Raw genomic sequence first — 23174 nt, 5'->3', positions numbered from 1 at the left:
TTCTCTGATGTTGCCTATTGACTGAAATACCTCATTGCATTGTCTGTTATGGTTCTCGAGCTCATGTCTGACAGTTTGCTACTTGAAATATTGAGAAAAAACACAAGCCATAGTCAAAGCAGTTTTTAAGTGAACGTCCACTGTACTTGGTGATCTGCCAGAGCTACTGATGTAAAGAACTACCAGCTATCTATGACTACATCCTTCCTCGTACATTCATTGACTGACTATCCTTGTTTAACCTGTCCATGATTCAACTCCACACAGCGGCTTGCCCTGAGAAGATAAGTGCAGAGATGTATCTCAAGATTTTTTTGTCTATCAACAACTCAAAAAACTCTACTCCTGACATGCATCCAGTGTGTGATGTATTCACCTTTGTAAACAGTAATGACTTCTATGTTGCTCACAAAGGGAGGTCCAACTCCTGCATATTTCTCACCCCTGTCCATTCAAACTAGTCACAAACCAGAGCTGTAGCTCCTCTCCTCCCCTCCCCATGTCTGCACTGCTAAGCCTCTGGTATAACTCCAGCATTTTTTTTCCCCTCCAATAATCTTTCATCCCTCTCAGCACAGCCCCAGTCAGGAGGGCAGAGGGAAAGGACATGATCTGAGAAGGAAACATTTTGTTTCAAGTTTTTTTTCAGATGCCAATTGCACTTCCCTGACGAGGAAGGCAAGTTTCAGACCCTCATCCCCGCTTCCTGCCATGATGTCTACATGATGACTATGGTGACTGCTTTTGAATCAATGCCACAGCAGGCTACAACTTTGAATTCAAAAAAACATTCCAAATAATCATTTTGGTTTGACAAAGAGCATCTAACCTTGGATTTCCCATAAATTGTTTCAAAAATGTAAAATATCCTTCCAGTTCACCTAATGGCTTTTTTGTTTGTTTGTTTGCCACCTTCACTGGTACCAAGGGCCCAGCTCTCCTTCCCATTTTCAGTCTACCTATTTTAGCCTTCTGATACATTTTACCAGCTATTTCCCTAGAAGGGGAATGTTTCCATGTCCTTCACATGTACAGCCAGATCATCTTTCCTTCTGGAGCTCTGCATCCCTGATATCAAGAAAGTAAGTTACAAAAAAACCCCTTCTGTGACTTATGTAACCACTGACATTCCTTGACCACCAAGTCTGAACTTCGGAAAAGGAGACCAGTAACCTTTTCCACCTGTACATATTTACCCTGGCCACAGAAAAGGTTAAACTAGTTCAGAGTCAGAAGCTTAACACAGGACTTTTGCCAAGTTTGCCGTAAGTACAAACAGAACTCCTGATTACAATTTGGACCTTGATCTTGACTCTTTTTCCAATGACAGGAAATCCTAGCACAGCAATAAAAGCCACCTAAACCTCATACTACACCGTATGCAGCAGCCCAATGGTATAAGCTCACTCTATCAGTTGCAGATTTCATGAGCATGCAGTGCAGAAAGTAAAAAACAACTTCATGGCAATAAACACAATTACCTCAAAGAATTGAACCTGAAAAGCCTCTCCTCTCTCCCTCCTACTCTGAGTCAAGTTGCAAGAGACCGAAGGGCTAATTAAAAAAAAAAAAAAAAAAAAAAAAGAAAGAAAAATGTAATATTTCAGGCACTGTCATACTTTGTAACACAAGACAGAGCACTCAATTGACAGCTCTTTCTCTCAGGATCCAGAGTATCAGCATCTTGGATCCAGGCACAGCCTACCGTCTGCTCCAACGAATTTATTTCAGTAACTGCACAGTTTAAAAACTGGAGGTAGCCTGATGTTATAAGTCTACTAGGAAAAAGACTGAAGTTGATTCTCCCCACAGAAAAAAGTACTTCAAGCTCCCCATTTCTGGCAGAAAGAAGGAGGGAAATAAGGGAAGGAAAAAAGAAAGACAAAACCATATATATACTGCTTTTAGGTTTTGTTTGCTTTAAAGCATATCATAATGCAATCGTGATTTGGATGCAAAATCCTAGGCTCTGCAGCTTGCCCAAGACTGTGCTACTATAGTATCTTGATGTGGCAGAGATCATCCTCTGAAATTTAATTAAGCTCAGGCACCAACTATTCAAAGAGTTCAGCATTATCAAAACTAAATTAGCTCTGGTCGTAGTGCAGTGTTGCAACTCATAATAACCTCCCTACATGCACTACAGTGTACACTTTGGACTTTGAGAGTTAAAAGCAAGATATAAGCCAGCTTGTCAGCATGGTGATTTTGAATTACTAATATTCCATCAAATTTTATAAATGGAATTTTATTAGGGTAATGTGAATTAGACTTCAATCTAATCCAAAGTGCATAAGTAAACTTTAAATATCTCACCTAAACTTCCTCCACCAAAAAGCCCCTTACATCAGTCTATTTCAGCAAACTGAAACACACAAATATAGTCGAGTTTACTCTCAGTCAAATTCCCTTTTATTTCACAGATGTTAATTGCTAACAAAGCTAAACAAATCTGAAGTTCAGATTGAGTCACTGAAACTTGTTCCAAAGACTTGAGGAATGGGCTTTAAGCCATTTTTTGTCACTCCAACCCTTATTATTTCCTCTGCTTTGAAATATAAGATGTAACAGTGAAAATATATTTTCAAATTTTAACTTGTTTGACATCATTTTCACGTTTTTAAGCTATACATCCTCTGCATGAAAACCAATAAATATGTTAGTACGAAAACAGACTAGAAAAATCTCATTAATCTAGAAATATCATTAACAAGAATTTTTTTTCATACATAGATGAGTCTTGTTAGTGAACCACTTGGAAAATTTTCTCAGATTACAACATTTCGCACAGACTACACAGCATTCTTGGATTCAGACCAGATTTAAAGAGAACTAATTAACTTCTTTTATGGAAAAATGCCAGTTTTAAACACACACAGCTGAAAGTTGAAAGCAGCCTCATGAAAATGGTTTTTATGCAGCTGAACTGCGACAGACCAGAAGTTAACTAAGTTCAGTGCTGAAGAGCATTTTAAAGCATCCTAGCAGTTACACAGGAAGCTGGATGCAGTCACTATGAAGCTTTCAAGCCAATCTTTGGAAAAGTCAGATTTACTATCACATTAGCTCACAATTTTTTAATATATTTGTTAACTCTACTGGAACACAGATCCTGCTTATTGCTTTGAAACATACAACATTATGATCGAAACCTAGATGCTTGTCTTGAGTTCTTAGTAGCCAAAATTCAAAGAGATCAAATAGAGAACAGTAAGAACAAAGGCACATGATTAATTTATAAAAGTATTTACAGGGTACTTGAACATCTATTTCTACCTACTAGAAACTCATTCATCTTGAATACAAAGACTACGGAAACATGTTAAAGGAGATCATCCTAAACAGATGTTCTCGAGCAATATGAGCAGAGAATCTTGTACATCGTTATTTCCAGAATTTCTCATTTTCAATACAGAATTTCCAAATATTAAGTTACGTAAATCTCTAATTCCTCTAAGCACTGAGATATTTTAGTGCAACCCTCTTCAAAAGTTGAAGCTGGCACACTTAAGGCAGTCTACTAACAGTATTTTAAAACTCAGCACACAGTGTTTAATCATTGAGGTGCCTGGTGGTTCTCTATTTGGAGAGCTGTCTCGAAACCTTCATCCATACTGTCATCCTTCTAGCTGATTCAGTCTCAAACACACCATATTTAAACACTACAGTTCTCACAGTGTTTTGTTTTTTTTTTTTTGGAGGTGGGGAGATGTCTAACATCAAGCTGTTAGCTCTATAAGCAACTCTACAGGACGCTTAACATCCATGAGTTCATGTGTAGCTTTACTGTACATTGTGCTAACCTTTACAGGCTGGCAACAAGATGCTTCTAAAACAACACTCATTACACTCAAACCCGTAAGCACTCTATAAATTCTGGTACTGTAATCTGCACTCCACTGATAAGTATTTTTGGCATAGCGTGTTGCCAAAAGCAAACTAATTTCGTAGGGTTCCTCCCCCACCTGGCACCCCACGGAAGTTCATGGACACACAAGTTAAAAAAAAAAAAAAAAAAAAAAAAAAAAAAAATCACAAAACCCTCTCTGAACAAATCAATTAAACTTTTAAAGAGGACTTCATCTCATTCTGACTTTTCCTACAGACTTAAACTAGTTATTTTGAAACTATTATCCTCAACTATGTAACAGATTTTACTCTAGTAGCATGGAAATGGTTTCCATTAAACTTTAACAAAGCTATGCCTTATTAAAAGGTGGCTAGTGCTGCCTATCTACAGCTGACAGGTTAGGGCATCAGAACTGACGTTAAGTGTTACAAAATTCCACAGACAAAAAAAAACCAAACAACTACAACAAAAAAACCCTGCATAGTATGTGATCCCTTTTAATCACTAAAGCCGCCCATGTATATCCCAGGTGGAAAATAGCAGAACAGCTGCTCAGTCTTCAGATGCAGATATGTTTAGTGCTTGCGGTAACATCTTTCCATCTTGCTCATTGTAACATCTCTTCAAAGGATAATTATAAAAGTGGGAAGGAAAAAATAAGAGAAAATAGAATAGCATTTTCAGACAGATCAATATTCCTCAAATTTTTCATTTGAAATATGAAAGTAAATTTATTTATGATGAAAGTCATCAGAAGACCATTCTCCTGAATTTAAAATATTTTGGTTTTTTCTTTGGAGGAAAAAAGAAAAAAGAAAAACGAATACACAGGACTAAAACCACAGATGCTGTGGCTTTCCTGCCTGACTCTCTCTCCTTACATTTGTCCATACTGATGACAGACAGTTCAAAGAAGTCTAATCACTATCTAAATTAACCGGGTTGTAGTCAGGGTCATCCTCTTCATCATCCAACTCTAAATCATCCATTTCTTGGAATAAAGATTCATCAACCTCCACGCTGTTTCCAGCTGCAAAGAACAGAATAATAATTTATCTTCATGCAAGTAGGAAAACAGTACCTGAACAACAAAATACACAACACCTTTTCAAATTCACTCTTCAATGTAGCTAGCTGTTAACTTACTTGGCTTTTTATATATCAGAAAGACATGGAAATGCCACACTTTATCTTTTCACAACTGAAGCGGAGCTTTTTTTCCCCCCATACTAAAATCCAGCCAAAAGAAATGTCACACAATACCTCAAAATTAATTCAGATAATGAAACTAACAGTTATAGTTCCCAGAAGCAGAGATCCTTTCTCCCAGGTACTGTCAAAGCAGAAGCTCAGGACGTCACAGATGGGATAGTTACAACTATCTCAGCCACAGAAACACACAGGGTTTATAAAAAACCCTTACGCATCATTATATGCCTACATATACACATTTGCTTTCAGATGTAAATTTTAAAAGCAAGACGAAGCTTTGCATGCTTGCACATTTTCTTGTGCAAGAGGTGATGCTGACCTAGGGATAAAACTTGATTTGATTTGTGTGTATCAACAGCGACATCTTCCGGCCACGGAACAAGGTTCTGTTCTTTCACAGGATTTAAAAGAGCCTTTATAACCGTTTCCATCTAAAAGATAATGCCATTATACTGTTCAAGGTGTGACAATCAGTATTACTTATTACATGTTATTGTAATATTAGTAACCTCTTGCATTTATGACAGAACGCAAACAGCAATAAGGACAGGAGTTTTTAGTCACTGATAGCAAGAGGATTAAAAGTTGACACGTTAATCACAAGTCATTTGGGTACAGAGCCCAAATACAGAAGTCTGTTCCTCCCTTAAGACCACAAACTATTCCATCACAACCTATCGTCACTTTAGACATTTTGGAGGAATGTTAAATTATGCTATCTAACTATAAGAAATTCAACTCTCCCATTACTGTCATTTCAAGTTTATACTTACTTGTGTTCATAAACAACTTTTTTTTTTTTTAATTACTTGCATAGAAAATTCTTCACTTTCTTCTGCATGTGTGTTTTGCAACACCAGTAGACAATACAGCTACAATAAAGAATTGTCTTAACTAAAGACTAATCGATCTTTTAAACTAGGATACTAAAAGGCAGTACAGAAAACAGACATGTGACTGAATAGATTTATTTGATTTATCTCCAACAGATTTTCCAAGTTTAATATCTTGTGGCCCATGCTTAAAAAACTTTCACCCAGCACCAGGTCAGATATTGTCAGTAAGATAACAGAAAAATCTGCACAAAACCACAAAGAAGAACTGAGTTGCACAGAAGCAAGCAGCATTTCATTTGGCCTGCAAGATGTTTGCTATTGGTGTTGAGGTTCAGAAACAAGGAGACAGAACTTCAAAATCTGTGCTTGAAACCGGGGGTAAGAAGGTTGGCTAACAGAAAAAAATATAAAAAGCGGGGTTTGGTTGTTGGTTTTTTGTTTTTGTTTTGCTTTGCTTGTTTTTGGTTTTGCTTCCAGTCAAAACACTTGGACTGAAGCAACAGAAATAAGATCAACTCAAGCTCAAAACTGCAAATAAACAGGCTTTAGGGTCTTGAAAATGTTTTGCTTGTTTTCATTTTGTTCAATCAGCAAAACAGTACTTCTTAGAACGTTCTTCCAATGTAAAAGTGATAGTGAGGTAAGATGTCAAGTCAAAAATATAACACAGATTTTGCTTAGGAATTTTGACCTGTTATAAGGCACTGCCTTTCAGTTGTGGAAACAAACTGAAATTTACCTTCCTCCAAGAACTGGATATCAGAGGTGTCAAGGTTGTGATCCATTTCAAACAGCTGTTTACCTAGAAATAAAATAATATATAAGCAAGTAGAATTCTGAAATAACTATCAACCTAAGGCAATGTATGTTCCCCATTCCAATTTTTTGACTGTTCATCCAGGATTCTTCCACGTCAACAGGCTTCCTCCTCTTACACAGTAAATGGGACACTGCTGCTTTTAGTCACTTTAATGTTACCAAGGCTTTAATAATGGGGGGGGTGGGAAAATTTACACCATACTGCCCCACCACCTTTGCTCAGTCCTTATTGTTTTAAGTCCTCATCTTGCATTCCACAAGAAATCCTCTGTGGAAACTGGGAAGGAATTCAGCTGCCTCCTCCATCTTTTTCCATATATCCTCCCCATTCGAAAAGCAACTTGGATCTACACACAAATCACCAGCTCCTACACACACATCTGTGAAGGAAACACAAGGCAAAGTGAAGCCTTTCTAACTGGGAGGTAGGAGAAGAACAACTCCGTACTCTTTCCACATAAACTACTCATCTGCATTGCTTACGCAAGCTTCGACCAACAAGACCAGTTGGTGTTCATGGTAAAACATTTAAAGACACCTTTTACTTCTACTGGGGTTACACTCATGACATCTGAGAACAAATCTGGTTTTAGTTTTGTAACAGAGAGCTTCTATAAACTAGACTTGTATAGAGAAAAACAGATACAGCATGCTAAGAATAATTTTAAGAACAGAAGAATGAGAAGAAGTCTGATTTCTACTATTTCATCTTTGCAGATTCTCAAATGCATTTCCTTCAGAAGGGGAATCAAGCGTGCCCCCTACCCTGTACAGCTTTTCATTAAACTTACTATCACTAAACTTCTATCTCTGTCAAATTTCATGAAAACTAAACAAAAAGTTTCAAAAGCCTTCAAAAGGGAAGAGAAAAGATAACAGTGACACAGCACAGTCACATTGGTTGTATGTTCTCCAGTAATCAGGTTAAAACATAGATCCAACGTCACAGGAAAACCAGAGACAAAAGCTAAGCCATGGAGAGAGTGGAGGATGCTGCCCAAGATTTAATTTTGACCTACATGTTCTCATAAAAAAAGTAATTTCCTCCACTGGATACAGAGTCTGCTTTCTGACAGACAAACACAGAGCCTGAAACCACTGCTATGACAAGCGCTTCCCCAAAATACGAGAGCAGAGCCTACCATTCTCACTAGTCATCATAAGCTTGTCATATGCAGCAGCCAACCTCTGGGTTGCTTCGGTCCAGCAACAGCATCCCAAACTCCTACACACACTTGAAGTGTACTCTGAAGTCACTGTACAATCCAGTGCAATAAAGGCCAAATCAATAAACTGTCTGCTGTAGATAATTTCTGTTGCTTTACAAACCCCAGCTATTCCTGCCTGAACAAGCTTGTCAGCAGCAGCTCCAAGTGGTATACTGTCTGGTACAAAACTGAAGACGCTTAAACACACACTTTGGGAAGCTTAACGACTTCAGAAATCTTGAATCTACTAGCTTTGTATTTAAGGCAACATCAGCACTCAAAAAGATTTCATGTGACACGAATGACGATAATCCAATACTGCATTATGAGTTTATTTACTACAATCATTTTTCAGTATAAAAATTACTTTTAGGCTTGTCATTACAGTCAGGTAAAAACTGCAAAAACCTCGGCACCACTTTTAAATCTTACCGCTTAATTTATTTTTGCCTGCTTGTTCTTCCTCTTTCATTTTTTTCCTTTTTATTTCTAGGAGTTCTGCATCAAACTTTGCTTTCCAACTCAGGAAATTCTCAATTGTAACAGGAGTGCCATGAAAACGTTGCTGAAAGAACAGAAAACAAGGCTGCAAAAACAACTTGCAAAGCTACAAGTGAAGATGAGCATTCTCTTAATTATTTAAACTACAACATTCCAGAAGCACTGCTTGCTGTGAAGTATTCTGAGAAACTAATGCTAACCCTGAGAATACACAAATAACACATTCTTATTGTTTTTTATCATGAGACTCCCTTCAGAGAGGTGTACTGAGGTGGAAATTCTTATAGAAAGATCCCACATACTACTTTTGGACCTACAGCAGAATAGTTGGCAACACTCCACTAATACATGTTAGCCATAACCAGGCAGTGCATCTTATCAACTCTAAAGTGCAATCTTTCCATTAAAATACATTAACCCTTTTATCTTGTTAACATAGAAAAAAATGATTTTTTTTTCCAGCTATTTTTCTGTCATTTTCAGAAATACTGAACCTTCCAAATCCCATCATCCTTTAGATATTTCTGAGGAAGAAAGTGAAAATTCAGTAATCGGACTTACCACAGCACATTCCATGAACAGAAAAACTATTCCACAGTGGCTGGTAGAATAGGATATGCAGCGTCTTCAAGATTGGTATCACTGCTTCCACCCAACCCAGTCTACCCGCTTCCTCAGACCATGCAGCGTGAGGGCAGCATGCCATATTCCAGCCCTTTTTGCTCCCCATCCCCCCTTGCCTTTTCAAACAAGAAACTGGCTATAGCAACTTCGATTTAATTTGGGAAAAATCCCCGTCTTAGGAAGTAACGCTAGAAGGGACTGTGATCATGCAATACATCTCTGAAAAGAATGCTTTAGAAAATGGGGGGAAAAAAAAAATCACTTAAGTGTACTAAAGAATCTTCTAGTCCTTAACTTTTAACTACATCAACTTTGGGATAGATGTTGCTCTCCAATGCAATCGAGAATTACTCCTGCAAACCCAAACATTTTTAAAAACTGGGAAATTTTCAGCTGAAAACATTATTTTACATACTTTCTCTTCTTCTTCTGCTTCTCTTTCTTTCTGTTTCTTTTCCTCTTCTCTCCGTGTTTTTATTTGATCCACTATTTCATTTAATTTCTCCTGCACTGCTGAGACTAGAGTGAAGATCATCACCATTCCTAAATTTTCTTCTGCCTACAACACAAAGAAGGCAACCTCAAACAGAAACAGAACCTCAAATCTGCAGCAGTTTAACACATAAATAGGTTTAAAAAGGAGTATGTTGTCTAAATGTACATAACACAGCTGAGGCACTCTGCACCAGTCTCAAAAGCTTGCTGCAAAATTCAAGTCAATTGGCCAGTTAATCCAGTTAAAATTACCCCCAAATAGGTAAAACAGTGATGATGATCTCTGTGTTCAGGTTATCAACATATTATAGACATAAGGAATTTTTTTTTTATTAATAAAACAAAACCTATAGTAGGAATACAACTCCAAGATTTGAATATCATAAATCCTAAGAGACAACAGTCACTCAGAACCCCTCCTCTCCTGAAATGGCTTATTCCTTAATCCTACTACGTGCCCCTTTGAAGTGGGACAGTTTCCCAGGAAAAAAAACAAAAAAACATCAGTTGATGAAAGGATTATATGAAGTAAAATGAAAAGAAAGAATGTCTACTGAACATATTATGGCAATTTTAAGACAAGGAGGACTTGTCAAGAATTCCTGAAAGCAAAGTGTTTCCTTCTCAGTCCTTTACAATGCACTCTCACTGATCCCATGATCAGGCTGAAGAGATATTCTCCCTCTCCTTCTAAATAGTTAAGTTATTAAAAAGAATCAATAACCAATGTAACATTTTTTCAATCTTTCCAAATAAAATTTAAGCGGCTTATTTCCACAAATACTACCTACACAGTTAAAGAAATTCACCTTAAGCTAGAACTGCAAAAGAGGGGAAGCCCTAGAGCACTTCCATTTCATTATTGTACCTGTGTACACTGAATTAGCCCTATATTTTACCTAATTAGCATAATTTACCTCAATAATGTAATTTACAAAACCCAAACTTCAAAGTCAGGCAGGCACTACAGCATGGAATATGTTTCAAATCAGTAGCACATACCTCAGAAAATAACTGACTTGGGAGAGCAATTCTGGCTAAAGTGTGAAGTGATATCAAACCGAGCTGAGATATCTCATTTTTCTTACCTGTTGTTCTAGTAGTTTTATTATGTCTGTGACATCATTATCATCCAGATTCTCCTGTGAGACAATTTCATAAAGCGGAGTTTCATCAGGGTATTTTTCTCTATAGGTAAATTTAAGGGTTGTTTGGACAGCTACAAGATAAAAAAGACCCACATATTCTTACAGTGATAACTTTACATAACTCTGTACATTTTTCTATTGCACCAGCAGCCTCAAGATTTTAAAACATAAAATATTCTTGTCTTAAAGGAACACAGACGTTAAAACTATCTCAACAGATGCAAGAGCTATGAGAAATTAAAACAATATAAGTTTACTCTTACATAAACTATTACAAGCTATTAATATCTGAAAGGTCTTAGAAAGACTGGAAAACCTCTAGCACTCACCATATCACAGAAGCAGCAATCTCTTTTCCCTCACATCCCACTTAAACCTGGAGAAATTGAGAAGTCCTAACAAGAGATCTAGAGAGAATCTCAGCATATTAATGTTTTAATTTCTGCATGCCTGGTTGGAGTATCAACCTCTGTGTTGGGTATCAGGGCTCCACATAAATCACGTGATAAGGACACAATGTCCAGTAGAAGTTATAAGTAAGGGATAATGACAATCCAATCTTTCTGAAGCTACGCTGCAAAGCATTTGAGATTCAGCATGTCAGAAAGCAGCCCTAGCAAGAGAGTACAGAAACTCCTCCTACATACATTTAAGACATAATCAACTTACTTTCATCATTTTCTCCTGCTTCAGATGTCACAGTGATTGTGAAAGTTGTTGGCTTTTCTGATAATACTGTTCAAAGAAAAAAAAAAAAAAAAAAAAAGACAGAGATTCCTTAAATCAGACAACTACTTCTTCACGTCATTAAAACTCAACTTCTCAAGGACTAACGAAGCAAGGAAGCTCTTGATAGAGAGTTATGGGTCTTTATATCCTATTAACAAAAACTTTTCAATTAACAGCTATTTTCCATATGATGTGATGTTTGGAGTGCTCTTTGAATAAGAGCATATAACATCAATAATACCAAAAAGCTTATCTTTTAAGAAGTTTTCTCTTTCCAAAATTTCACTTTTCCCCAAAGTACAAACCCACCTACCATCAAATGACTTATGTTAGCACAGCAAATGCACGTGGAAAGCTCCCAAAGCTAATTTGCTTTATTGTGCTAGGTATGTGTGCTGAGCATCCAGCGCAGTTTTGACCCTGGACTAGTTTTACTGTAGGTCTGCACCTATTTCTATATTTATGACAGCTTAATGTAACAAATGCTTCTTAAAACAAACAAACAAACAAAGGAATATGCAGTGCTTTCCTTCAAAAACATACTACTCAAGTAACGTACTAGAATGAAATTGCATGAACGAGGCAGCTAGAAGAAGGACAAGAGGCTTCACAGAGACACACAAAAGGTGAAATTTCACACACTAGAAACCTCATTGCACAACTGTGGGTTGCAGATCACACCCTTAAATAAGGACTGCTCTGTGTCACTGTCATACCCTATGCCCAATCTAGTACATATGCTCTAACAGCACTCACTGAATTTCGCCTAATTGCTAATGTACTACTATAATCTCCCCCCCCCCCCCCCCCCAATTCTTTTCAGCACAAAGGCATCACACGAGTGAAAAACAACTCAGAATAAGCACCAGAACAGAGGCTGTACAGCCCCCGCACTCGGGCTCGGATACCGGAGCGGGTGCCCACGCCGGGCCGCGCCACCAGCCCGGAACCCACGCGGAGCGGGCCAGCAGCGCCAACAAGAGCTGGGGTTCCCCCCCCCCCCCAAAAAAAAAAACATTCAACCCGTGCCCGCTACCAGACAGAAGAGGCCCGAAGGAGTCCGGCCGGGCGCGGCACGGCCACGGCGAGGCCTCTCCCGCTCCTCCCTCAGATCGGCTCGCCGCGGCGAAGCGACGAGGGGCGGGCCCTGCCGCGGCTCACCCGTGAACGAATCCGGGTAGATGGACTCCAAGGCCTCCAGCTCGTTGCGCTGCTCCTCGCTGTAGTCGGTCATCCTCGCCCGCCGCTTAGGGCCATGGGCCGCCCCCGCCGCCGCCAACCCACCCCCCACCCCCGCCCGCGCGTGCGCGCTCCCCTCCGGCATCGGCTAGGCATGCCTAGCGCCGTCGACGGGCGCCCGCGATCGGCGGTGGATGCCTTTGGGCTGAAGGGGAGGAAGGTGGCGCGGCGGGTAGATGTGGTGCGGCCTTGCAGGGCGGGTGGGTGAGCGAGCTAAAAAGCAGCTGTGAGGGTAAAATAATCATAGAATGGTTAGGGTTGGAAGGGACCTTCAAAGGTCATCTAGTCCAACCCCCCTGCAAGGAGCAGGGACATCCCTGACTAGATCAGGTTGCTCAGAGCCCCGTCCAACCTGGCCTTGAACGTTTCCAGGGATGGGGCATCCACCACCTCTCTGGGCAACTTGTTCCCGTGTTCTACAACCCTCAGTGTAAAAAAATCTTTTCCTAATGTCTAATCTAAATCTACCCCCCTCTATTTCAAAACCATTACTCCTTGTCCGATTGCAACAGGCCCTACTAAACAGCTTCTTGCCATCTTTCTTGTAGGCCCCCTTGAGGTACTGGAACCTTTACTGGTTTCCAGTTGCCTGCACAAAGGGTGATCAAGCGCCTGTCTGTGTCGTCTGCACCAGCCCCGTTCTGGCCCCTCCCCGCTGCTGAAAATAGCGGGTTTTTTTTTGAGTAGGTGAGGAGCTCAGGCTCTGTTACCTGGGCTTGTGAAGGTGTGCGGGCTCCCACCTCGACCCCCAGAGTTACTGTAAAACGTGTGGCTCTGTTAGGCTGGTATTCACGTGCGTTCTTTCACTGAAGATTTATAGGGATCAGCAGACTCAAGAGGTTGAAAGCTGTTGCCTTAGGAGTAACAGCAAGGTGCCGTGGGAGCAGCGGAATGCCATTTCAGCCTGAAAGTGGAAGTTCATTTGATACGGCTGGAAAAATCAGTTGGCAGCGCAGCTTGGAGTTATAAAGCACCTGCAAACATTTCCAGGAAACATTCATAAGCAGCATTGTTGTGTAAATGCAAACCAAGAGGCATCAAGGCTAGCGATATGGGGGGGTCCCCGTACTCGGGAGTTACCTGCAAGGATGAATTTAAAACTGTTCAGGGTTCAACAAACAGCAGACCCAGACCCTGATGGGTACTTAGTACACAGAGTAGTTCCAGTGCCTCAGTTTCCTGGGCCTATGGCCAGCACTTTCCCCTCAGGTGCCTTTTACAAGCCTAGAATGTCCAGAAAACCATGGACATAAAGACAGTAATTTTCACTTGAAGTGAGCAAACTGCAATTCTAAGTTGATTTTGGGTAAGATGACTCTGGTTTTTTTTTTGCAGGCACAGTTAGACCATTCAGTACCAACTCATTGTTTTTTCTGTAATCGTGAACTCTCTTGAAAGCTTCACTACCAATCCATGACATATTTGAGGAAAGCAGAGAAGTGAAGGGAAATACAAGTCACTTATAGTACTACAGCTGTATTTAATACTATGGATTAATATATGTTAAGAGGGTGATAGTCTATTTGTATATTGGCAGGCTGACTTCACAGTGATAGCTAGTTCTTCCACTCAGTATTTTAAATTATAAACTATAAAAAACTCTACAGAGCAAATAGTAATTGGGACAAAAATTGGAAAACAGTTTAATTTAAAAGTTATTTTAGCCAGCAGTTAAAAAAGAATTTGACAGCTCACTCTTAACTGCAAGTACTCCATCATTTTTATAGCAGTACTGTGAAACAAGGCAAGAAGTAGAAAGAACCCACATAAAACAAAGACAGCACAGGGTTGTTTTTGCCAAAACTTTCAGATAAACAGATCAGTTGCATCTATTCCAGATTACACAGTGTTCCATCTTACTTAAATAGAAAAACACCAAAGACTTTTAAGTGAAATTAGAGATTGTGCTTACTAACAGAGGTACTTCGCTTCCTAAGGAGTTTGTAAAAACAGTGCAGTTCTGTTAAGTGAAAGCTTAGGATTCAGATGAAATACATGTGTATTTTACATCACTGAACAAATTGTTATGAATTCCCACATAATTTTCCAGTTACTTAGCACACACATTGTTTGTATTTGCTGAAGTGCTTGCTTTTGTTTAGAAGTTTAAATCTTCAAGACAAAACACATTTACCAAGATCTGCAATTTAACTTACTTCTGGCTCCTGCATTTTGTAGCAACATGTTCTAAATAATTGTATTTTTCCACTTCAACACTCTAGGGTCATTTATTAACAGCAGGTGCTATAATCTGGCATATGCCTTTGTAGCACACACATGTACATGTGTACATAGCAAGGCAATACAGGAAGCATTAGGAAAAAATACTATGATATGCATGTTTTCCCCATTAGAGTTAGAAATATCTGCACAGGGAGTTAAAGAGGAGAGGAGATGCAGTAACATCACATCATACCACACTGCATTAACAAAAATATCATTAAGCCTTCTTTTACTAAATTCAGTAGTTTTTAATCACAGTAATATATACGAGCACAGCAGTGTGACTGAATTGTAAGTCCTTCACAGGCAAAGCAAACCTTACTGCACAGAGTGAGATTTCGTTCCAATCCTGATTTGCTACTTGTACAGTAGGCAAGCACACAAACAACTGAGAGGTTTTGAAGTATGACTAAAAGGAACAGGAGGCTGACCTTGCTGTTGCTTTCAGCCAGAGTACATTTGAATTCAAATTTCTGCATGTGACTTTGTTCTTACAGCTGCACCTCTCCTTCCTGTGCTTCTCTGAGCTTTTTATCTCCTTACCAGAACTGGAAAGTTCTCTTCTCACTCTATCTAGACTCAGCCTTCGTTGCTGAGGTTCCCCCATATGTTTCTTCTGCACTGCCATAACCACAAATTTAACTTCCAGATAGCTCAGTATATTTTATTCACATAATAAAAAAAAAAAAAAAAAAAAAACATGGAAGAGGAGATAAAACGTTTCTGCTAGGGAGTCACTGAGACAAAGCTGGATATCTGCTTTCGCTCTGTACAGAATGAATCAGGCTCATAGGATCCAATCAAAGTTTAACTATTAATTTTTAAAGATTTTTTTTTAATAGGAGAAAATAAAAAGCATTTGGGAATAACTTTCTCTCCCAGTACATACTCATCCTTTTTGCACAAGTATTGGAAAGTAGAGAGCTGCAGCTTTGAAACAGCTGACCCCAATTTAGACTTCGACCATTACATCCCACAGGAGTGGGACACCATCAGGAAAGACATCTGTCAGCATGTGCTAAAGGACTACATTATCAGGATGTACTTGCTCACATACTTTATATATCGGTGTAATAACTTATCAAAAAGTTCCAGAGCAGCTCAGGTCCGATGTGGAGCTGGACACTTTCCTGCAAGGTTTTGGTAGGGGCTTGGTCCCTCAGAGCTGTGTTCTAATCACAGAGTCTTCATCAGTCTTCAGGTATTTTCTATCTTCAGACTCTTTGAGCGCCCAGTCATGGAGGAGGCTGTAGTCGTAGTGCTCCTTATCCACTCGTTTTAGAAACGCCAGTCCAGAAATGGCTTGCCACTCTCTGAGAGACGGGATACGGATTTCCTTTACATTTTCACTCCCTGGGACAAAGCCAAAGAACTTCCTTACGTGCTGCATGGCATAAAGCCTGGAGTGCTGGTCTGTCGCTTCATCGAAGAGCTCCTGCTCGTTATGGACATAACTGCTCCAGTATCTGAAGTGTAGAAAGCTGAGTGGGGAAAAACAGCTTGCGAGGCAGTAAGACAGGAAGACAGTCATGACCACCACAGCAATGAGAAGCCAGCCAGCCACCTTATTAAGAAAAAAAAGAAAAAAAAAAAAGCTGTTGCAGCTGAAAATACTCATGGTGGTAACTTCTGAACATCATAAGATCTTTACTTGCTTTTCCTGAATAAGAAGGTTAATAAGGTATAAGCCTGGTATGGGTCTCTTGCCATCAAACCCAGTCCCTGCCTACTGGAGGTAGCCATGTAAAGTTATTTCTTGCTGTCAAATTTAAGGAAGTTCTGTTATATAGTTTGTTAAGGATTTTACCTCCGCAGCTGTTACTATGAGTCTGTGGCAGAGAAGCCATCTAATTCCTAGCCCATGTTAGCTTACAGCTTGTTTAAAACAAATTTTCTTTGAAGTAACAGCTTAATGTTCCCCTACTATTTACCGAGTATGTAAGCTTTTAGAATTGAGTCTGATCTAAACACAATATTTTAATTTGGTTCATATGGAGCTCTTGCAGCCTGGGCACCTTAGTCACCTGTTTCTTATGTTTGAAAGTAGAAACTCCATACTTTCTGGCTCTTCAGCTTCCATTTATCTTTCTTGGTGGCACTTTTCAAGACACTATGCAAGGAAGAATATAACCTGCAGCAGCAGGTAAAAAAAAAAATAAATAAAAATTAAAAAAAAAAAAAAAAGGGGGCAACTAGACATAGTTTATATACCTAAAGTTCAATTCGACTTCCAGGAACAAAGCAGACTTCAAAACACACAGAGATTTGGCACTCAAAGTAGAAGATGCTGATCTTATTTTATTCTAACATATTGCCTATATGTCATGCTCGTCACTAGGTCCACTGCCAAGAGAAGCAATGAGTTACTCACTTGTGACTGGTACCGGAGTAGGAGTATCACTTCATCCCTTGCCCGGGTCAGCTCCGGAGGAACTAACTGACTGCACGGAAACGCAGCCAATATCCTTCTGCGTTCACTAGTGGTAGCATTAAGATTAGCTCCATAATAATGCACAGAGACATACTCGCTCATGGCACAGACATAATATGAGCCATTTATCAGGGTGACTGCTAGCCACGTTACTGGAGCAACCAGGGCTCTCCCAGTGATGCTGCACAAGACAAAGCAGATCAGTTTGCATTGCAGTAACCGGTTTGGTGTAGTCTCCTCCTGAAGAGGAGACCTTTTGCCTGTAACTAGCCTCCAAGTCTGGTTATTCAAGGCAAAGCCAACAACCAGAAGGATCAGCGCAGGAACTCCTAGGAAGGCCAGCCCATAAATAAGGTTCTGCCCAACATGACAGGGACAGCTGAATGTAAAAACAGAGAAGAGTTGCTGCCCACCAATTGTCAATATTGCAATTAGAGCATTAGCAATAACAACCTCTTTGCCTTTTAGAAAAGTTAACCACTTTGGAAGGAAAGTCATTTTAGATTTTACTCTTTACCAGATGCTTTTGCTTTAAGTCAATACTAGCTTTTCATTATATTTAACTAATGTTAACAGCAGACTAGAACAGAACAAACTCCAACAGCTTACAAAAAAAAACCCACCCAAAACCAAACAAATGCACAAACAAACAACACTCAAAACCCTGCTAGTCTTTTTCCTCCCACTAATTTTTTATTCTGCTCTATGATAGCTAGAAGCTTCTTGGCTGGCTTTAAATATACTTACAGACATCCGATCATGTGTTTTAATTGATTCAATAATTTATCTCAGCAGTTCTGGAACATTTAGCTTTTAGGCAATTGTGAGCTCTGCCAGCCCCTTGTTAATTGTCTGGAACTAACAATAAATTCTTCCTAGCTTTTGCATGACATACAGTGCTATCAAACTGATGACTACCCTCTCAGGGTTAATTGGCAAGCTGTTTGCTAATCAATGGTAATTAGCAGAAGCATGATGTGGGACTAGGAAAAAAAAAAAAGAAAAAAGGAAGTCTTTCAGCTATTCTTTATAAAAAACCAACCAACCAAAGCCTTGTCAAGTGGACTGATTATAAAAAATGAAGCATTTAAAATGCTTCAAAATTACAATGAAACCAGAAAAATATTCCATAAGTTGCACAAAGTTTGGAAACCAAATTCTGTTTGTATTTAATGTCAGTTCTGGTTCTGAGGCAAATTGCTCTCCAGACACTGGAGTGTGAGATGTAGTTAGCTGCTGGACTGTGGAATTTTAGTGTTTCATCTGTAGGTGGCAAGCAGCTAGCATACTTCCTGACAGTGTTGAATGTTTCCCTTGGAAGATTTTTTTTTGGTAATATGTAATCTGCTGTTCACACAGTGTCAAACCAGCTTCGGATATGCTCATGATAATAGCTGACATTTATGTAGCATGCTTGTGACTACAAGTTTGAAGATTTTCTGTAAGTATTGTCAGTCCCATTCTATGGACAGAGGTAGATAGAAATTTTTCAGTTAGATGTTTCCAGAGCTGGTTTCTGAATATTGGGATGTATGACCTGGGCTCTCAGCATCTCTCACAAATCAAGCCTTAAACAGAAGTTGATTTCAAATGTTTCACTCCTGATGATTTTCTCCAGGTTGTGCTCTGTCTACGATCATGCTGTTCAGTAGTTCTGTACATTGCTTACCCTAGGCTGATCTGAATATAAAAATACTTGTGTTTAAGTTCTGAGAATTCTAACTGCTTGTAATATAAACATTTTTATCCAGAACAGAAAAAAAAAATTAGCCAGAAAGTCTGTGAGGAAAATTGTCTTCCCGTTACCGAAGGCTGTCTCCAGCAAGTGTAGACTTGGTTGCATGACATAATAGTGTCTGACTGCACAGCTTCTTCTCTCCCCTTAGAGTAAGTGTTGCTAATAATAACTTTCAGCTCAAGAAGTAGTTTTAGCACCCATGGTATCTGCTTGGATGGCAGAGACACTCTCACAGCTCTTATACACATGGATGGTGTGTTTTATGCGTCTTGCCTGTTTACTAGGCAAGACCTTGTTCCTCCAACGTGCTGTTAGGGTGGACACCTGCTTGTCTTATCCCCAGTCACAATCTGTGAATGAGGTCCTTGCTGGTAGTTGGCTCTCAAAACTATGTGCCACCATTACACAAAATTAAAAGTGATAGAGAAACATGCTGAAACAGCCAGCAGCACTTTGCCACAGCTTTTCTGGAACCTGTTGTTAAGTTCTTGGTTGTTTGGGCAGAGTAGTAGCACAACAAAATGCCAGTGCTGTCTGAACACTGCCATTTTGAAGCTTTGTTTTCTTTCACTATCACAGGATTTTCAGTAACTTTTTTTTATTTTTGTACTAGTGGCATTGTATTTTGAAACAAAATGACCTCCTTTAAATTCAGTGGAATAAACCTATCAGGCTATTACAGAATTATTTTGGAGATGTGATTTTTAAGAGTCTTCCACTATGCCTCAGTTCATTTAAAAATCTGCAATCGATTGCTGCTGAGCTTTCTTTGGGAACCCATGTCTTGTTTTGTTTATAAGGGAGGAAGGCTTTCCCAGGCATCACTTGTTTACTCAAGAAACACATTAGATGTGAAACTGAAGAGATGTACAACACTGAAATATTCATAGTCAGCCTAAGGCTGTTGAATGAGGCAATTTATACAATCAATACAACAACTTTGTACTGCTGTATTTTCACGTCTTTGGCATTTGCTTTCATGCTGTGCTGTAAATAATCCTGCTGGGTCATCCCATTATGGAACAAATTACAGAGTTGGATCCAATTAAGAGCTTGGGCAGCACATCAAACCTTTAAGTACTCGCCTTTGCAGAGGAACCCAGAGTCCTGAGGTAGACATTTAGGCTCTTTATCTGATGCCCAAGAAGAGTTAGAACTGAATGCAATCCAAAATACCACTACCTGAGGTGATAGCCAGCTTGCCCATGAGGGAAAGAGATGCTTATAGCTCACATCTGAGGCAAATAGGATACATGGGCAAACCTTAGCCATGATTTTGCTTGTCATTTTGCAGGGCTCTGTCAACTTGAATTCACTGCCAGCAACCTCACTTATGAGAATAAGTGATTCTTTTTTTAAGAACTGAGAATGGTTTGTAATTTTCTTTTAAAACATAGTTAAAACATAGTTATTGGAAGACATACTACACCTTCTTATCCTCCCATACACAAACCAACAGGTTTTATTCTCTTGCTTGCTTTTTAGTGAGATAAAACAGCCATGGCAGATGGGAGAGATTGGTTTCAGTTCCCTTCTCCACCTGATCTAGTCAGAACTCGCTCACCCATCTCTTTCTTCTAAGAGCTCAGTTATTATGAGTGATGTGGTGTGACTGTGGTGGGAAGAAGCTGTATTGTCCAGCTTTTCTGACATAGTTCTACCAGTTCTACTTAGTTCCCCCACAGAGAGGATTTTCATATTTATTGGATCAGAAAAAGATTAGGATTTTGTTATCTAATGGCCAGGAAAAGGTAGAGAGAAAAAGGGACGTATTCTTCTATTTTCCATCTGAAGTTTGCTTCCTGTAAAGTTTGGAGGAGAGGACTGAACCCTGATCTCTCCAGTCCTGCACAAGTGTTTTCATCACTGAGTTAACAGTTAAAAGGCTGACGTTCTGTGTCTCCTCTAGCTGCAGTTTGAATTGTATTTTGCATGGATGTCAAGCCTGCCTGTGCATGTTAGAAAGCATGCTACGAAATTACCTGCATGACAGATTTCCTGTGCGAGCATAGGGGAGCGCTGCCCATGTCCTGCATTCTTGCCTTTCAGATCACAAGAAGGTGGGTTGGACTCAGGCTGCCAAGTCATTTTCATGGTCTCTTTGCCTGGTTAAGGGAGAAGTTCCACTCCTTTTAAGCAGGACAAGTACTGATGAGAAAATAATAAACAAGCTTTATGTTAAGGGAAGAATAGAAACCTGTTAATGATTTTTAAACTTGCATCTTTTGCTTCAGAATTCAGCTGTGCTTTATAGGCAAATTTGGATGAGATTTTAGGTGCCTGCAGTGAGTTTCAGCAGAAAATAGGCATGCGAATCCAAAACGACCCTCTTGAAAACCATTCCTGAGATGCCTAACCTAACCAAGGCAGTTTCAGCAGGTCGCGCTGAAAATGCTTCCCAGGCAAGGTGGCAGCAACAGCACTGCTTTATTCTGAAACGTGGTCAAAGCAGCAGCCGCCCTGGGCTTTGAGTAAAAGCACTCATTTGTAATGTGGGAAACCTGTGTTCAAGTACTTCTTTTTTTTTCATGTAGCTTCAAACCCCCATCACCTACCTTCTTGGGATTTGAAAGAATTCAGTTTTCTGTGAGTGAAATACTTAACACAAGATCTATTGAGCTAGAGATGGAGAGCAAACAAAAGCCTGATCCTGTGTGTTACTAATTTGGACACCCATCTTTTGTGGCAAGTGTATACTTCTTTTGCCTGAAATAACTTTTTTAGGTATTTTTTTAGGCACTTGACACCTAATTCATTATTAACCTTTATGTTGCACTCTGCTCTGGGATATTCATGTTTGGGAGAATCCTTAGATACTGGACTACTAAAGAGATCACGTGCTTAGCTCTACACGTTTCAGCTTTCCCATAATAGCCAATCCACTGTAAGAGACAGGGTGCTGGTGCACATTTTTATGCATGCTTTTGAACTTAAGGACATATTTTGTGTAATTTTTTTTTTCAGTTTAATGGGCATGAAGAGAACTGATGTAGTCTAATGTTCAAGCAGTGTGTTAGACCAGCCTTTTTGGGGCTGAAGGCTAAAATCGTCTCCTGATAAACATGACAGAAAGGGAGGTGGAGGGCAATGCTAACTTCCTCACTATTCAAATTGCCTTGGATTATTTCTGAGAAGTCTATGTTAAGGTTTAAAATGGGTGCCAGATATGTGCCAACCTCTACTCTTTTTTCACAGAGCTGCAAGTCGAATGACAGTTAAAATTAAGAAGGTGGTTTTATACTGTTCCTGAAGGTGCAGTCCATCATTGACTTGTTTCCCTCACTGGAGCCGTTGAATCTGCAGTTTGTTTGGACGCACCACTTCAGCTTAATTTTCTCAATCATATGCAAACCTTTCAAAATTTAGTACATTCTACCTAATACATCATATTATAAATGTGAATTTACACATATACACGTGTGCACCTGTGTATTTTCCAAACAATGCTGATCTATTCTTACTACCCATTGCCCTATCTGATCCACAGTGTCCCTTCATTATTGTAGTTTTAATAACGTGGGCTGAAGTAATTCATCCTTATATTCAGAGCTAGATAAATAAAATGGTGCTCATTTGTAGGTAGCCTTAAGTGCTTTGTGATGGTTTCCCTGCAGTTAAATTATGCTAGTGATAATCTTTTAGAGCTGTTTTTTTTTTAAATACAAAGCAGTATAATTTCTTACAGAATATGGCTTGTCTGTTGCAATGAGAGATATATTTGGCACTTGTCGCCAGTTGGAGACAATCTGAGAAGCAGATCATCTGAGACAATGCAAGTAACTACCTAGAGAACTGTAATGCCTATCTTTTATACTTTATTTAAATTTAGATATGGGAATTATCTACAATAGTTTTACTTTTAAAATGGAGTTGGATTTTACAGGGCCAGAAAAGTGCCTAGAAAAAAATGGAAGAGGCTTATTACATTGTAAAGTTATCAACACCAGCTTGTTCTGTGTAAAATGAAAGCTATTAGGATGACTATGTTTTCCACAGAAAAAGCTGAAAATCCTTTTATCTGTCCTATTTTTTGTTTTTGAATTGTGTCATAGCTTTAAACTACGATTTTTAAAAGTAGGTTAATCCTTCTTACCTCAATGAATCACATCTACTGCTTTCTG

At 39.3% G+C, this 23174-nt stretch overlaps 2 protein-coding genes across 2 annotated transcripts; both read right to left on the bottom strand.

The window, feature by feature from the left end:
- Positions 1–4331: 4331 nt before the first annotated feature.
- On the bottom strand, positions 4332–12746 carry RWDD1 (RWD domain containing 1). The gene is made up of 7 exons (XM_086745742.1): positions 12584–12746; positions 11363–11428; positions 10634–10764; positions 9466–9609; positions 8358–8490; positions 6638–6700; positions 4332–4880 (listed from the first exon to the last, which is right to left on the bottom strand). Exons 1-7 carry the CDS (start codon positions 12744–12746, stop codon positions 4768–4770), a joined length of 813 nt encoding a protein of 270 aa, XP_086601868.1. The 3' UTR covers positions 4332–4767.
- A 3297-nt stretch (positions 12747–16043) lies between these two features.
- Positions 16044–17813, bottom strand: CALHM4 (calcium homeostasis modulator family member 4). The gene is made up of 2 exons (XM_010115339.2): positions 17256–17813; positions 16044–16448 (listed from the first exon to the last, which is right to left on the bottom strand). The coding sequence occupies exons 1-2, from the start codon at positions 17811–17813 to the stop codon at positions 16044–16046; spliced, it is 963 nt and encodes a 320-aa protein (XP_010113641.1).
- Between the last annotated feature and the right edge of the window lie 5361 nt (positions 17814–23174).

Source organism: Chlamydotis macqueenii, chromosome 3, assembly GCF_036417535.1.
Source record: "Chlamydotis macqueenii isolate bChlMac1 chromosome 3, bChlMac1.mat, whole genome shotgun sequence".
In the NCBI taxonomy this organism is placed as follows: Eukaryota; Metazoa; Chordata; class Aves; order Otidiformes; family Otididae; genus Chlamydotis; species Chlamydotis macqueenii.
The sequence above is the reverse complement of the archived record's forward strand: the minus strand, read 5'-3'. Positions and strand labels throughout refer to the sequence as shown.

What these genes read in the sequence shown, in the direction of transcription:
- RWDD1 (XM_086745742.1), bottom strand. Translation starts at nt 12,746, where the DNA reads ATGCCGGAGGGGAGCGCGCACGCGCGGGCGGGGGTGGGGGGTGGGTTG. An exon ending in TAAAACTACTAGAACAACAG is followed by an intron (nt 9,610 to 10,633) that starts GTAAGAAAAATG and finishes TTTGTGTTGTAG; the next exon opens with GCAGAAGAAAATTTAGGAAT. An exon ending in AAGCAGAAGAAGAAGAGAAA is followed by an intron (nt 8,491 to 9,465) that starts GTATGTAAAATA and finishes CTGTTCTTTCAG; the next exon opens with CAACGTTTTCATGGCACTCC.
- CALHM4 (XM_010115339.2), bottom strand. Translation starts at nt 17,813, where the DNA reads ATGACTTTCCTTCCAAAGTGGTTAACTTTTCTAAAAGGCAAAGAGGTT. An exon ending in TACTCCGGTACCAGTCACAA is followed by an intron (nt 16,449 to 17,255) that starts GTGAGTAACTCA and finishes TTTCTTAATAAG; the next exon opens with GTGGCTGGCTGGCTTCTCAT.